Source organism: Pochonia chlamydosporia, chromosome 2, assembly GCF_001653235.2.
Source record: "Pochonia chlamydosporia 170 chromosome 2, whole genome shotgun sequence".
NCBI lineage: Eukaryota > Fungi > Ascomycota > Sordariomycetes > Hypocreales > Clavicipitaceae > Pochonia > Pochonia chlamydosporia.
In genome coordinates, this window is record NC_035791.1 from 6,217,096 (window position 1) to 6,234,709 (window position 17,614).

Consider the following 17,614-nt stretch of genomic DNA (forward strand, 5'->3'; position numbering starts at 1 on the left):
TACTCACTTGGTCGACGACATGGGAAGATTGAAGCTTCTACTTCATATGTAGGCTTAGATTGAAGCGGTGGTCGAATTAAGACACATCCATGCTCCTGGGATAAGAACATTTCCCTCAAAACATCTAGATGATCGCCACTCGAGACAAGTCGTCGTTCTACAGTAAGAAAAGGGACGTAAATACACAACCTATCACCTTCAACAGACCGCGCTTTGTGCTCACAGTTTGAGCAGAACATCCCTTGGAAATTGCAGGGAGCAAACTCCAAAGGTGGTCTTTGGTGCCATTATCTTCAAATTGAACGACGTTGGCCCCTTGAGCAGTTGACATGCGATCAACCCCCGCCAGCTTTTGGCTGTTCTTGTTTCGAATGAAGAATAACCCGCCACCTTTAGACTCGACTCTCCATAGATGGTCATCGGTGCCATTATCCTCATATTGCTGTAGCTGTGCGCTGTTTGCCTTGGAGGCATACTGCACTGCTAAAAGGAGCCCACTATGAAGATTCTTAATTTTCCACCATCCGCCAGGGGCTGCGATAAATTGCCACAGCAGATCTTCGGAGGCATTATCATTAAATTGCTGGATATTCGCACTATTAGCTGTCCAGCGATCTTGTACGCCCATGACCTTGCCGCTATTCTCGTTGCGTATTTTGAAGACGGCTGGTGTCCACACCTCGAATTCCGAAAGTCCCCATCCGTTGCCTGGTCCAGGATTTGGTGCGACAACACGCAGTTGAGATGTTGTGATGGTAGGAAATATTATCTTCGTTTCAGCATTAGAGGTGGTTGGCACGCCGCTGCGGTGCTGATTTGGAACCGTTGCCCAGTTGTTGCCCGCCCAGTACTGGAGATCATAGGAAGAGGGAATACGAACGCCGCCACCATCATCGTAGAAGAACAGTCGAATATCGCACACAGCTTGGTTCCGGCGGAGATCGACTCCGAAATGGTCGTGAGAATTTGGACTATCATAAGAAGTCCAGCGAGTATTCTGCGGGATTCCAGTGCGCCAAACCATGCCGTCGATAGCTCGAGCGAGATCGTCAAATCCGGAGGTATATGATGCAAAAGCTTTGGTTAGCTGAGGGAATCGTTGGCCATTGGCGGCGATGTTGACAACTGCGCTGGTAGGTATTGTCGATGCTGGACCAACATCGACCTTGAGTAATCCCAGCGATTCGCGGCGTCCAGCAAGGTTGCCATTAACATAAACCAATAGCCCTTTTCCTTGCTTATAGTAAGACCCAGTTTTATCCCAGAGAATAGTACTGGAGCGGCCGTGGTATACTGCATTTTCTACGACGAAGTGTTCCCATGAAGTTGGTATCAGAGGGTTGATGACGAGTGTGTTGTCTGGTTGAGCACGTAGACCAAGGAGCCCGGCCAGGATGTTGTCTACAAATGTAGAGTGATTATAGTCCTCGCTGTGATTGTAGCCGTCGTATATCCACCTGTTCGAGTCTGGATCGTGAGCTTCAGCCACGTAAGGTGTGCCGTTTTTGTATTGGGTGGTAGTGTAGCGCTGAAGAAGTGTAAAATAGTCGAACGATGTAATGTAACTCTGAGACGGGTAGTCATTGAGAACGTTTTCTACAGCTGTGAGAGTTTGAGACGTTGCATAAGGCCACGAAGGTCCGTTCCAACGACAACAGTCCTGAGCCTGGTACATGAACCACTTGCTTCGTCGTTCGGCAGTGGTTGGCCCATATGCAGAAGCGAACCCTTGCGATTCTTTCAGCTGAGCAAATGCGGCCATGTTGGAGTCCCTGGTGGTCATGTTGAATATCCATGGGATATAGCCCATAATTTCGCGGGTGGATATCAAAGCTCCAGACGGGTTGTTGTCACGGGCTCGATGTTTGTAGAACGCGGCTCCATTATCCCAGAGGTGTTTCTCCAAGGCGTCCTGTAATTGCTTAGCACGACCTCTGTACTCTTCTGCCAAATCTGAGTCCCCTTTAAGAGCTGCAATGTACGATATTGCTTGAGCATCACCGAATTGGTACGCATTGAGTGTTGGTCGAAATCCTGCTCCACCGTGATATGGATCATTCGACTCGTAAGACGCAGCAGTGTATTCAGTGGCATCCCAGACTGGATACTGCCAGTATAGCCCAAGAGCATTATTGAAATGTGTATCCCAGCCACGATACTGCTTGACAAGATTCTCCAGTTGGCCGACAATAAATTCGCGGTCTCCAGTCACTAGATACTGCCTCCACACTGCACTCGCTGCCCAAAAGCTATACTCGTGCGCCCAGTCCGATGTATCCTTGTTTACATCTTCCCTCATTGGCTTTGGAAGCTGTCCAGGTCCAGAGAGCCAGTAGTTCACAGCATCTTGGCCGTATTTGAGATCCCTTATCCAGCGGCCTTCATTGATGTGATGCCCAGCGGCTGCTACAATACCGCCATAAGGCGCACCGTAGCCAGCCGGGTGCAGGAACTCACTTGGCATGTAACCGTACTGAGCACCAGTGTACACGAGGTGCTCTTTGTAAACCTGCCAGCGGTAGTAGTAGACATCTTGGATTTGTTTATCGGGGGTATCAACCAGTGGGATATTGCTTTCAAACCAGTCACGGCTCTCAACGCCAGCAAGTAGTTGACTATGATTGAGAAAACTTGTGCCTGAAACTTTGAATGCTAGGGTCAGAACCAGAATTGGAGCAAAAGGGTGCATCTCGATCAACTAATAAGATCTGGCAAGGTCGAATTAACGATCTAGGTTGTTGGCCATCAACGCGCGCAATAAAGCAGGGTTTACTAGCTCGTAAATTATTGCCGTAAGAAGAATTCACTTGATATTATGACCAATTTGCAGCTCAAAAACCGTTCTTTGTTGACTTGCTGGGGCGGAACGGCAAAGTTATGAAAAACGGCAATATCCCCATATTAGCTGGTTGAGGGTGACTGGTCACAAAGCAAGACGACCAACACACAACAGTTCGACCGTGGCACGGACTGGAAATCCCAGAAATCAAAAGGATTCATACTGCGTTCCTACTTAACCGAAGCACTCAATTGAGTGTATGCGCTTCCCAGGATCGAGCCTATTAGGCGTTACACTGTTCGCGTGTATCCAAATCGTGTAAAATGCATGTCTCTCCATTTATCAAATTTAGTTTCATACTTACCTATAATGTATATCTCTAATATTTCCAGAACAAGGAGGAAGGCATGAGGGCAGACACCCTTTGCGAGCAGCGAAAATATTCCACTGCGCACATACAGTAATGGCACACAGGACTAGGACCCCCTTGAGGCTTGTGTGCGGTCATTGCAAGAATCCTGAATCCTACACTGACTGATGTGTTACTTGACACATTTAAGGCTGGTTGATTCATATACGATGCAACGGGCAAGGAGCCGAATCAAGAGAATGGTGAAGATATGGTCGGGTCTGGTGATTTATGCATATATCCTGAACGGAAGTAGACGAAGGAGTGGATGACAGCACGTTCATTAGGAAGGAAAGAGATTACAATTTACAACGATAAAGCATTTACATAAAATTACATATGGTCTACAATACCACATAGCAGATCAAATACCACAGCTTGCACAACGTACCAACTGATGCTCCATGTCTGTGATTCCTCTATGTGAAGTCCCCAAGGTTCTATACTACTCCATTTGCCTGTACTATGTATAATGCGTCACCCGTTCTGTATCGTCCCCCGCCATCCCCTCTCGCGTCGATGATGTTTTAATGATGCAGGCAGGGATCCGGGATGAAGCCGGATTGACGGCCAGAGCTTGAATCTCATTTAACAGCATCAAGGTTGAGACATTCCATCCGTAATTGCTTTCCAAATTAACAGTTATATTATAGGGATAAGGGCAAGGAAGAATAAAATCGTATTCACCCCTTAACGCGGCGAGTCGCCCGAGAATGGAGTGGACAGTGGCGATCTATTGCTGTTTGTCAAAAACTGACATGAATGCAACGTTGGAATCAGAATTAACTACTCCTACAGTGTATTCATCCGTTATGCTAGCCTTGTAATGAAAATCTGGATTCGGCCGTTTTACAACCCTCAAAATTTAAGAAGACATTTAGCAATATGAGAAGCTACAACACGAAGCTCCCAAAGCGGCGGCACCATTAGACAGCATCGAGAACGAAATCACATGCGTAACGCGCGATGTGTGCACCGGTTACCTAGGCATTTTCGACGTGACTGTTTTTGTCTCACAAACATGTGGTAGCAGATGTGGCCCGACAACGCCTGGCCTCATTGTGGTGGCATTTTGCTCTAAAACGGTCAGGGGATACGTCTGGAAATACCGGATTGCATGGAAACCTGGCCGACAGCTCTTCGTTTACTAAATTCAGCTGTACTTTGGGTATACAGCAAATGGAATGCAGCAACGATGACCCTAGTTTGTTACACGGCTTAGGGTCTCGAACCGCAACAACATTGAAAAGTAAAGGCAGACGACGTGTGATGTAACTGCCCGGCTACATTTATGTTTTAACTTACAGAGTTCAAGCCCCGAAGCCGCTTCCCATACATTTGGTGACATCACAAGCTGGTCCACCTTCCAGTATAGTTCATTCTTGTGTAGACCAAGCTCCAAAGCTGAGGATGGAATCACATCTGTTAGCATAGCTCCAACATAAGGTGGAATAGTCGTATGAGGTCATGCGATGTTCGTCTGTGTACGGAAGATACGTTATCATAGATTTCAGGCACAGCCGGGTGCAGTTTCCGACGACCCAGAGTAATTCCTCGGGTAATACTTTCTTGACGAAACACCATCGCGAATCGGTCCATACACATTGTGTAACATGGAAAATACTTGCATATTATCATCGGCATGTTGGTCTATTCCGGGACGATCGTTTTACTGCCTCAAGTCATGCCGGTTGTTGAAACTTGGTAGTTCTCATCCTATTTGTTCGCAACCTTTGTGGGGGAAGGTGCCTCACTTTCATGACATGACGCAAGCTGAGAATATTGGTATCACACGAATACAGACAGAATCTGGGAGGCGCTGTTCTCCCCACCGAATCTGGCGGGATCTGCCGCCGCTTTTGGCGGCTCCGACAGTGATGGCCAACACACAGCACAGGTATAGTGTACATCGAGCCACAACAGGCAGCCGTGGGGCTGTACAGGCAATTTGACCCAGTAGCTCCACCACGCCCCTGTTGTGTGCCAGGCACATGACTGTTAGGCCAGCTGCCACGCACTCCTCTCTCCTAAACCTAGTTTACGTGAGTCCGTTTTCTGACACCACTAAAGTTGACGGCACCAGGTCTCTGAGCGGCGCCGTAGCGATGTGTTATTGTTTAAAATGGCGATCGTCGGTTGACCTTTCTGGGTTACCACCTCGAACTCTTTTCATCATCTGTTCAGGCTGATAACTAGGTGAATTATTATGGCACCCTAAGCCTCTAGCAAGAAAGCGTACACAATAAACTATAACGATTTTATTTAACAGTTTACTTAACGCGAGAATAAGAAGTAATATATTAATAAACCTAAGCCTTATAGTATAATAAAATAAGCAGCTCTTTAGGAGAAGCTAAAGAACTTATAATTCCTTTTACTTAACTATGCTAATAGAATAAAGATTAATATTACAGGCATACTTAAAAAATAGAAAATATAAGTACTTTATTATTAACATAAGATATATACTATACTAATAAGTTCTAGCTACTGCTATACTGCTAAATTAGGGGACTAAAAGGAAATAATAAAAAAGCTTAATTAGCCTAACGTGAGTGCATAGCGAGTGCGCTAACATAGCGAGTGCGCCACGTTTAAACACCTCCCCGTAAAGATTATACAAAAAAACAACCATAATATAAGAAAGTAATTAATCTTTACTGCTATCCTCTTTATTAGATATTTCCATATTAATCTAATAAGTTTAAGCATTATAACTAGTCTTACTATATATACTATATTGCTATCCCTTTATCTTATCCTAAGGCTTGTGACCTCTAGTTTTATAATCTTCTTGCTATATCTGCTCTTCTACATTATTCTAGTCCTAAAGAGCTTATCCCTTAGCAATAGTTATGCTACTGCCTTCACGTAGACGCTTTTTTTTAGCCCTATACTGTTTGCTTAATAGTGCATTTGCCTCTTAAAGTTACTAGTTTTTAGCCTTTAAGAGAGCTATCTTATGTATTATTCTGCATATGCCTTTTATAAATTAATCTATAGTATCTAAAATTAATATTAATAAGCTTTCCTAATATTAGCTTATTCTTCTTTTTATATAATTAGTTTGTAAAGTTGCCTTAGTTAGGTTATTTAGGGTCTTTAGAACCTATAGATTTAGTAGCTTAGGTGTAGCCTTAACTAGCAATAGCATTTATAGCCTTATATCTAGTTAAGATAAGATACTATTTAGGTTAAATAGGATAAGGCTAGCACCTCTAAAAGCTTCCTAGATATTCTTTTCTATTATTAAAGCTTTAAATGCAGCATAAAATGCAGGTAGAAAGTTAGCCTTTATAATGTGTGTTATTTGTGCTCTTATTAATCCTTTAACTTCTTTGCTATATGCCTTCTTTAGCGGCCTAAAACAGCTAATATCTAGTAGCTAGAGAATATATAATAAATAGGCTAGCATATAGAGCGTAATAATCTTATAGTCCTTATAAAATAGCTTAAATTCTATTAAATAGTAACTCTTATGCCTATCTATAATTAGAAGATAATATACACTATAAGTTTATAGCTTAATATGCTTTTTAAAGTGCTAAATCTATTCTATAGCCTTCTTATTTATAGTCTAGCTGTTAGGAGTTATAAAGATAACCTAATCCTTTGGTAGTATACTATCTTTATACTAGTTTATAAGGTAATACTGCCCTATAATAATAATAAATAGTAGGATAGCCTAGCTGTAAGAATTAATAGACTAGATTACTAAAACCTATTCTCTATTACCTAGCTAGGCTAAATTTAGCTTACTATATCTATTTAAGCTTATAATAACTATAGCGGTTAAGATTATGCCTATTATAAAGCTAGTCTTATTAAAGTTATAGAAATCCTTATCTAGTATACTATATTTTGTGACTATATTACGCACAAGCTTAAACTAAGACTTAATTATCTTTAGATCTTTATATAGGGCCCTCTAATAGTTATATCTACGCGTAAAATATATAGTAAGCTCTTTATAGCGCTTAATAAAGTTTATAGCCTATTATAATCCTATAGGAGGCACATTACAATTAGCAAGCAGGCAATTTACTATATCTTGCATACTACTAAGCTAGGAAGGAAATAATTGCGCATCTAGGTTAATAATATACTCTATAATTATAGACTTCTTAAGTTTTGTAAGTTTCTAGCAGGGAGGCATAGTATTGCGTTGTGTAGGTACTCCTCTAAGCTGTTTTGCAATAGTGCCTTAATTAACTATATAGATCTTTATAGCTGCTTAAATGCTTAGTTTTAGTGTTTTCTATATAGCCTAGCAAGCTAAATTTACTTAATTCTTATTATCTAGTGAATCTATAATTTGTGGCAGAGAAAAAAGTAATTAAAGGAAGAGAGTGTTATTTTGGTAGTATAGTAGCTACTTTACTATGTTAGCTACCCCACTATGCACCCACGTTATAGCTTAGGACTTCCTTAACTATCTATGCAAGAGATAGAAGATTACGTCTTAGAGTATATTATAGATCTATTAGCAATAGTTTAAATAGCTCTTTATAAGTATTATAGGCTAATTCTTTAACAGAAATAACAATAATAAAGTATAAAAAGTAAGTATTTAATTAAAATAATCTTAAAATGGTATAACCCTGCTAATATGGTAATAAAGTGGCATAATACAGTCCTAGTTACTAGATAGAGTTTGCGCTTACTAAACGTTAATAGCAAGCCTATTCTTAGCACTAATAACCTGCTAGCGCTTTAAACTTTTAACCTAGCATATAATAATACTATCTTTCCTTTAGAGCGATATTAAGTTTAGTTATTAGGCTGCTATCTATTGCTTGCCTTTACTAGTGCCTAACCTAGGGAGATTATAGATAATAAGAAAAAGAAGCTAAATAATAGCTTGTGGCAAGGTATTTACGGCTAAAAGACAGTTAGAGCTAATAACCTAGATAATATTAGTAAGATTCTAGATAAAGCTAACTATTTGCTTAAGGAAATACTTTATTAGGAAATAGAGCATTATAGCTAGCCTAAGGCACTCTGCTATAAGGATATCTTCTTATCTATTATACGTTACCCTAAAACTAGTAAAGATGTCCTAACTATGTCTATTAAATTTATACATTATAAAGGTAAGAACTAAAAACCTAAGCCATAAGTATTAGGTTGCTTTCTTCTTGTCCCCTTATATATAACTAATGCTCCGTAGAACTATCTTCCTCTTTATAGGAATAAGAAGACTTATATTTTGCATTATAACTATTATTATAAGCCTTACTATTAGTAATAATGCATTTAACGCCCTAAGTTTAAAGACTGTTATAGATATATTTAAAATCCGCAATAGAGGCCTGGAATAATGCTAATAGCTTTAATAGAAGCAAAAGTGGCTAAAAAGACTAATTTTCCGTAGGTTTAAAGGCTCTATTATCTCTCCTAATAAGGCTCTTCTATACAATAAGCTAAATAATTGTAAGGGACTAGCCTAGGGGCTCCTGCGGACTAGCGTTACTAATAGTAACTTTTCTTATAAGGAGAAGAGAAGAAGACTAAAAGGGGTTAGCATGATTCCTAGCAGCACTCTTATAGGGTCTAGTTAAGCTCTAGTCTAGACCTATAGTAGGTTCTTAGGTAGCTCTCCCCACGTGCCTGTCTCCTTTTTTCCTAAGATCTAAGCATTACGCTTAAATCCATAATATACTCTCTTACTACTCGCTCTTATCTCTAGTCTCTTATATTAGAAGGCAGGCCTTATACTCTTTATTATTATTATATGTGTGTGGTTACTAGCGCTATAGATTTATTATGCAGGGCAGTTAGTATAGTATAGGGACTTATTATTATTGCCCTACTCTCTCTAGTTTATAGTATAAAAATATCTTAGTTAAACCTTTCTTTCTCTTAACTCCCCTCCCTCTAATATTATAATCTAACTATTCTTCCTACTAGGAGTCTTTATAATTTCCTACTTCCTGCTACTATATAACTACTTACTACTATTTATTCTCTTACTAATAACTAATCTATCTCTTATTATATCTCTTATTATACCTTTCTGTGTACTATTTATTCCTAATCTGCTATTATATTTGCTACTGCTAGTGCCTCTTTGCCTTCCCCTTACTATAATAGGTTATCTTATTGCTATCTTAGCTATTATAAGGTGGAAGGTAACTCTAGCAATAAGGCTCTCTCTAATAGCAAGAAGGGAACCTAGCTCTATAAACTGTGCTAAAATAACCTACACAAGAAGAGCTATACCTCCTATATTCTAGGACAGAGTAATACCTATAAAGCCTATAAGAATACACATTATTACCCTAACTAGAACCTATAGAACCTTACATTAAACTCCTATCTATACTATATAATTTGCTTAATATAGCAAGTTACTGCTAAAAAGAGATCTATTCTTATCCCTACTATTAAAGCTGCTCCTAGGCAGAAGAGGCATAACGTTAAACTTACAGCTAAGTTTCTTACTCTTAGTTGCTATTATAATGCTACTAAGTCTACTGCCCAGGCTAATTATGGGTCTAGTAAGGTTATTTCTAGCCTTACTACTACTACTAATCTTAGCTGCTGCGAGAAAGGCCTACATAATAACTTTACCTTATTGCTCCCACTCTATAACCTAGCTAGTTCTTCCTAGCTAGTAATAACTCTCTAACTAGATAATAATATCTCCTATCTGCTCTTTAATAGCATCTATAGTATCTACTATAATATTTACTATCTAGCTAATATTATTACTAGTTTTACTCTAGCCTAGAAGTAGTATACTGCCTTGCTATTCCTAAGCTTATTGCTACCTAGGCCTAGCCTATTGCCTCTATTTAACCTATTGCTACTGCTAGCGCCTAGCCTATTACCTCCCCTACTGCTATTTACACCTAAACTAGAGCCTAAAGAGAATAGGGAGGAGAAGGAGCTTAGAGAGAGTAGGAAGGATAAGGGGCTTAAAGAGAGCAAGAAGGATATAGAGAATTCCCCTACTCCCGCTAGCTTTCCTAAGTAATTATTTAGTTACTCCTATATTGCCTATTATTATGTAGTATACTCCTAATAGAGACTAGTTTGCGCTCTATCTATTACCTCTTTAGGCCTATTATTATTTTTAGTCTAGGCTACTATTATTATGCTCTATACTCTATGCGCTTATTTTTATTATTTAGTTTAGTCTGCTATGCATTTTATACGCACGCTTTAAGAAGGATTATTAGTAGTTAGTATTAATTAATTCTTACCCTATTTAGGCTTACTGCTTTTCCTAGTTTAGTACTATCTAGGTCTATTACTTATTCTAATATCTTCCTATTATAACTTAAACCTTATAAGCGCCTTAGTATTCTCTATAGCTTCTAGTAGCTCCTATATTAGTTATATATAGCCTATCTATTTTACTAGTATATTTCTCTAATACTCCTATCCTAGTATATTCTTAGCAGCTAGGATTTCCTTAACCTAGTACTCCTATATTACTTAGTCTTATTCTATTAGTATAAGGTTAGAGCCTAGATAGGAGTCTATAAGGTGCTAGAAGGGAAGCAGGTTAGTTACTATATACTCTAGTAGGTCTATATAGAAGATATTATAAATGCCCCTTAGAATGTCTAGTTAGACTATTAGGAGAATTAGTACTTTTATTACTATATATTTTGCTATTACCTAGTTAAGTTTTCTATATAGTTAGTTAGTCTTTACTCTATAAATGCAAGAAGCGCTGCTGATGCCTCCGAATCTGGCGGTTCGTGCCGCCGCTTTTGGTGGAGGGAGACACTGAGGGGCATCGAACCCACCCATGTACACTGTACCTTCTAGGCACCGACTTGTCTCCCAACCCCCTGTCTGCTTCCTGTGACTAACGCACATTGAGGCAGTGACGCACGCTCGGTAACCGCCATGGTCATTCTATCAGGGGGGCCAAATACAGCCAACCGCCCAGGCCACTAATAGCTGGCTTCGTCTATAAAGGCAGCACCACCAACGTTCGTCTGGTGGTCTTCCTGGTCATCTGCACAAATTTTGCGACTGCGTTAGAGATAGTTTCCTGCGTACCCTCCTCCAAAGATGCCTGGCGCGACGGGGCGCCGTGCCAATGCAGATGGCCCGCCGAATCACACCAAATTTCTCGAGCGTTTTGCTGCCAAAGAGGCGCAGAGAAGAGTTCCAAAACCAACACCTCTCTCGGCAGAAGAGCACGCTGCGAATCGGAAACGGTTAAGCAAGGTTTGCTTCGTCAAACCGAAGTACTCGCACGAAACCATGATCAATGTCGCTGGCATTTTGAGGAAGTGGCAAAGGTGTGATGTGCCGGACTGAACTACATACTCTATTAGTATTCCTTTGCTCACAGAGAATAATACAGATATTGCGATGAGAAGAAAGTTGGTGATTGGGAGGAGACGATCAAGTCTTTATCTCGGGAACTAACGATGGACTTCTTCCTCTTCGTATGCGGTAACTACAAGGTCAAGTCGTGGGGGACCTCGGAGGAGTACATACGCCAGTTCCAGCAGCTTTACACGACCGTCAACGGCCAATATATGAACCGCAATGATAGCAAAGAAGTTTACAAGGTACCACAATCTCTGCGCCGGGAAAACAACTTGCCCAAAGCTGACTAACATGATCTTAGTACCACCATAACGTCTTGGTTCCTAAATTTGGCCTGCGTGCGCCCAATATCGATGGAAAGCCCGTTCTCAATGTCAACAGCCTGGGCGCCCTCCTCACTTTCAATATTGCTTACGACTCCTGCACATTTGACCTGGAACGGCATCGACTCCAACTGGCTGGCTGCTACCAGATTATGTGTTACACCGGAGCCCGGCCCGCTGAGCTAGTGGACGGCGAAAGAAAAAAACCCAAAGATGGTTCCATCGAAAAGCTTTTTGGCCAGAAGGTCGTTCAGTCAGCCGACGACGGCACAGATGACACGATAAACACCCTAGACGACGAGTCGCAGAAGATAAACGAATTACTCTGCATGGAAACAACAAAACGTGGGCGTCCGAAGGCTCTTTGTTATGAAGACATCCTAATGATGCTTGTCCGCCATCCCCCCACGGGACGGCCTGTCTTGGCTATGGCAATTAAGTTTATTCACCACAAAGGAGCTGATAACAAGCCTAAGCCGTATGGGAACCATCCCTTCCCCTGGCGTGCGGTGTACTAACTGAATCCCAGAACCATTTTCTTCTTTACTCCGAGCAGGAAGTTAATCTGTTGTCCCATTTCACTCATTCTGGCCCTAGCACTGCATGATCATGCATTCGATGCACCGAGCCTGACTAGTGCATCCCGGGTGTTCGAGTCACAAGTCTGGGGACCGATAGAGTGCACGCCACTTCGATGGAAAGAGGATATGCTCAAGGTGCCAGTATTTCGCCGCATTCGAGGCGGTGAACTCTCTGCCAACGAGCCAATGCCCTATTCGAAGCTCAATTACGACATGGGTCGGCAAAGTCTCGACTCGGGGCACGAGAAGGCTTTTACTCCAAAATTTGCTCGCAGGGGCGCCGCCAATGCTGCCAACGGTAGGTATTGTTTGTCTTTTGTGCTTCTGTTCCGTTCACTTCCCCTTTTTTCTCATCGTTATGGTATTACTGATCTGGTTTATCTTGGCAGGTGACGCGCCGGATTCAGTTCGGGACCAGATGATGCGACATGACCCCAGGTTTTCTACGTTCTTTAGTGCATATCTGAACGAAATTGCAAACTTCGACCTCCAGAACGCTTTCCTTGAAGAACCAAAACAGGACCAGTTGTTTCGGATGTTTGCACACGTTAGTCTCACCCGGGACCCTCGAGCCACACGAGATATGGTGCCAGAGGAAGTATGGGCACAGGTGCCACCCGACCCGGAAATCATGGGGTTGGAAAATGAGCGTGCACTTCTTAAAAAGGGCCAGTATCGAATTGCTGGATGCGAAAACGAAGAAAAGATACGAAAGCTCACAGAGAAGATTAGGACTAAGAAGGCAGAGCGTGACAAGAGGATCGTCAAGTACTACCGGGAATATTACTTCTACAACCGCCCGACCTGGGACATTGAGGCGCAAGCTCGCGGAGAGTCACAGGTACAGTATGAAGAACCCACTATCGACCTCGCCATCTATGAGCGTGCCAGACTTGCAGAGATTTTATGCTACCAGTCTAAAGATTTGACAGAAGAACAGATCTTATGTCGTAGAATAGAGGTAGTCGACCTCATGGTCGCACTCTGCGACAAGAGGGATACCGGTAAGGTTGGCCAATCTAGGTCAAAGCCCTCCGTTCAGTCCGTTGTACAGCAATTTGTCAAGGAAGAATCGCCTGCCTGGTGTGAGGTCGATGATTTCCCTCTCCTCATGGACGCAAGTCAATGTCCAGATTGCATTGGCGATGAACGATTGACAGCAGCAGAGCGTACCTTTCAGTGGTGTCGCCCTACCATACGAAATGATCACTTCGACGACCAGCACTTGGCAGACAGAGAAGATATCGCACGGCGAGGGGAGGCGCTCATTTGTAAACATCCCAAGTGTAAGAACGAGACTTTTAAGCACCTAGATCACTTTAGAAACCATGTCAGGTCTGTCCACAGCGTCCTTTTAAGAACCTCGGAGCAGGTAAATCGTAGAAGAACGAGACAGGAACAACGTCGCCAGATGGCCCGGGAGGCGAAAGCACAGCGCCAACATGGAGTCCACAGGACTAATATGGCGAATTGAAGGGTCGCTGACAGCCGTAATTATCACGGCCAGCATGAGAAGTCACCGTACACTTGGTGAATAACAAGATAATTGTATGGTAGCATCTACATATAATTTGTGTATATTCGGATACATAGATAGCTAGTCGCATATTCACGTTTTCTCTTAGTACCTGACTGTAGCTCTAAGCCGCAGTGCCAAGATCCGATACAGAACCCTAGGTAACCTTTCCGGGCTTGTAACTGGGGCTTTGCTTTCGAGACAAAGCTGCCAACAGTGATGGTATAGTGTCAACTAATCCGACCCTGTGAAGTATGAGGGAGTAATTGCCTGATGCATCGACACGACACAGGAGCCAAATCCGCCAGTTCGACAGATATGAATAATATTCCGGCTTGCAATGAGTTCACAAGCGGGAATGTGTTTGAGTGGTGTCAAGTACGTAGGTATTAGGCTAGTACCTCAATCTCTCCACATGAGTTTCAGGTTGGAAGAATACCCGACCAGTTTGCAAAGAGAGCAGATGTAGCCAACTCTGGTCGGCATACTCGACAGCTATATGAAACCCGACCCTGGATAGATCGCAACATCTTAGCCCAGATGAGAATAGACATGACGAGACTCAACAATCCGGTTATTGAATGAAAACAGTACCATCCAGACAGTTTAAACGCTTTTAACCACGTGCAGAGTGCACGGCGTCAGGCTGTGGAAGTAGCAAACTCCCTAGGGGTTTTCACGTCAGAATATAGAGAAACTTAATTTCTGCTTCAATGGGATGAAATTTTAGTCTTGTAAATAAAGCTAGAGCCGGCAAGTTAGTACAAATATTAGGTGGTACGTATCTTGCAGACTGGATACACGGGCAGTGGGGGCGGGAATCTCTGCTCCCTGAGGAATCCCCGAGCCTCCCTGAGCTCTGGTCGCGCTTACCTGAGTCAACCTGACCATCCCCTGAGCCAACCTGAGCAACCCCTGAGGCTGATGTAAGCACCGCCCAGCGATACCGCATTACTCACTAAGGACTACTGGCCAGTTGGATCACGTAGCACATACCTCTATCCATTAGAAAATATGGTGAACCAAGATTTTCCGTATTTTGCACGTCTAAGTCCTGAAACAAGGGCTTAAGATATGGCAATACATCTTTTATAGACCTATTGAAGTAATTCATTACAGCCAAGAACCCGTTATCACGGTTGAGGCACCAGCGTCGACGATTCGGAAGGTCTGCCGAGAAGCTAGGGAGGAAGTTCACCGATTATCACGAGGAAGTTCACCGATTATCACGATCCACGAAATGTGTCGGAATAGCGGGAACACGTCCCTCCATAATTTTTTTTTTGCCCGGAGCTGCATGTTTTCTTCTTTTATTACCTTGAGGATTTACGAAGTTTGGTATCATTACACCCATAAGCCAAGTTTGTTAAACATGTTGCATTTTCTATGGATTTACGTAGCCTGCACGATGTGGTACGCCTTTGCGAAGACCGATTCTCATTAACGAGCGTTCAACGCGAGTGAGTACGGAAAATGAGGCGCCAAGCTGCCCGAGGAATAGCTCAGAGGGAGCTGGCAGTCAGACTTGGCCCTATATTGCATCGCAATGATCGATCACTGCTGCCACAGCTATGTACAGCACCTTGTACTACATCCTCCAAGCTTACGGTCGGGGTCAACAGCGGGGTCAAGAACTAGGTTGAAGGGCAACGCCGGAAAGCCATCGCTGGACAGTTTATCGAATTTGCTTGCGAATTAGCTTCCATGGGAGGAATAGATCTCACTCTAACATAGTAGTGCGTTTCTCAAACACCAAACTAAGGGACAGTTGTGGTAGTATTTCGCTGCTGAAGTTGGCGAAGCCAAGTATGGTCTTGGCTTAGCCATTTACGGCAAGCAGTGACCGCCTTTTGCTTCCAAAGCAAATTCTAGACGGGGGACAGAGGCCAAATCTTCCTCGACTTTTCTCTCTCTCACTTTGGTTGCTTTGTGGTAAGTTCTGGATACGAGACAAAAGACACGGTTGCTGCACTGACTAACTTGCCACGGACTGACGTGTAAATGGAAGCCATATTTGGACATTGTTCTATAGGAGAGGCATACAGCAACAAGTCAAGAAGGATGAAAATCAAGATTCGGACTTCGAAGCAGAATTGAGAGACATTGGTATCTTGATAAGTATGGAGCTTTCCTCAGCTCCGTTGTCTTTTGATGGCTGCCAAGGCGGAATTCATTCTATGTAGCAAAGAATGCATGTTCAACAGCAGGTCGTAAAGTTCGACGAATTGTCGGAATTTCAATGGCAAGTTGCTACACAAGCATTTAACTGGGCTTCGCGAAGTTTGGAAGAGAAAGCCCAAATGTTTCTATGCCATCATAATTGGCGGCACTTCTACATACAACTATGTAGCGACACGGCCTGGAAATTGGTTATGCAGCACAGGAAAAGCAATAAGATGCTTGCAACTATGATATTGGACTATCTCGATGACAATGACATTAGGATTTTCTTAAATCAGGAAACGAGGCCTAAGTACCTCAGCATTTTGCATTTAATGACAGTCGAACGCATAACCGTTGCAGCTGAGAATGCAACAGAGGAAAAGCGACGCAATCTTCTCCAGGGGTTTGATAAGAAAGGGGAAGTGCTAGAGAAACTTACAGGAAGTCAAATACGTCGCAGGTCGAAGCTTGACAACTCGAAGAGTCACAAATCCGAACAGCCAAACATATACATCGCAACAAGAGACTTCATGTCGACCTTAGCTGAGTCCGCGAGAAGGTGCAGCTATTGTTTGGAAGACTATAGTGATTTATCAAGTTTTATTTTCCGATGCCCTGCACATACGGTACATCAGAGCCGATGTTCTGGCAAAGGCGACACACCTTGTCCAGCTTGTTGGAATTATTCTAGTGTTTGACTCTATTCTTTTTCGAGAAGACATCATTTTATCAATAGCAGTAGTTAATATCTTCCAAATCTTCTGCCTACTAATAGTAAATTCTTTTAACGGGAAAATGATGTGGCATAATGGCGTATCTTACAAAACTATAAACCCATCCTAATTCCTCTTCAAGCCATGGCCAACCACACGTCTTGCAGAAGTTCAGCCCCTAACCTGACGCCAGACGAAATTTCACCAACGCTGCCGCTGTCAGGAGCTATCCTTCCATCTTAAGCCTCTCGTTGTTAGCAGGCTACTAATATGATGATGGTACAAACATATACGGATACTTTAGGATCAAAATCCGGGATTAAGCAACTGATAGAGCTACTACCTTGACATATATAAAACTAAACCTGTGTACAGCAGTTACTTAGTTAAAATTCCTAGTATACAAGTATTCAACCCTAATATACAAATGGACTTGTTAAGTTTGCAAGAGCTAAATCTCAGTAGACACCAGGGCTTGTTGAGTAGCATGCTTTTGGAGGCCTTCAATTTACATCCTGATTGACTTCTGCTAATACAGGGAGAGTCTTTTCTAGCTCTACAATATGTCTTGAAAGCAGGCTGTGGAACTGATCTGCCGCTCGGGAATATTTGTGCAACTGCCCCTCGGACCGTGCCAGCTTGTCGCGCAATTCTATACTATTTGCTTCTGATACAATTCGTTGCTCTGATTCGGCATTCAGAGCACTCGACAACTGCAAGATCTGCTGGGAAAGATTTTCATTTTCGATTGTTAAGCGTTCGACCTCTGCTCTCAGACAGCTTTGCTGGGGATTGACGAGGTTATCCGGTGCCCTGAGTACGGCTTCAAAGG

The 17,614-nt window shown here is 42.5% G+C and overlaps 3 protein-coding genes across 3 annotated transcripts; 2 read left to right on the forward strand and 1 right to left on the reverse strand.

Moving 5' to 3' along the window:
• Window positions 1-124: 124 nt before the first annotated feature.
• On the reverse strand, window positions 125-2,689 carry VFPPC_03938 (coagulation factor 5/8 type domain-containing protein; the record flags this gene model as incomplete). Its single annotated transcript, XM_018283379.1, has 2 exons — window positions 125-157; window positions 224-2,689. 2 exons carry the CDS (start codon window positions 2,687-2,689, stop codon window positions 125-127), a joined length of 2,499 nt encoding a protein of 832 aa, XP_018137724.1.
• Window positions 2,690-11,219: 8,530 nt separating this feature from the next.
• VFPPC_16853 (FluG domain-containing protein) lies at window positions 11,220-13,864 on the forward strand (the record flags this gene model as incomplete). The annotated part of the gene is made up of 5 exons (XM_018294606.1): window positions 11,220-11,452; window positions 11,518-11,728; window positions 11,788-12,287; window positions 12,339-12,688; window positions 12,780-13,864. The coding sequence occupies 5 exons, from the start codon at window positions 11,220-11,222 to the stop codon at window positions 13,862-13,864; spliced, it is 2,379 nt and encodes a 792-aa protein (XP_018137725.1).
• A 2,231-nt stretch (window positions 13,865-16,095) lies between these two features.
• VFPPC_16854 (hypothetical protein) lies at window positions 16,096-16,767 on the forward strand (the record flags this gene model as incomplete). The annotated part of the gene is made up of 1 exon (XM_018294607.2): window positions 16,096-16,767. One exon carries the CDS (start codon window positions 16,096-16,098, stop codon window positions 16,765-16,767), a length of 672 nt encoding a protein of 223 aa, XP_018137726.1.
• Window positions 16,768-17,614: the final 847 nt, after the last annotated feature.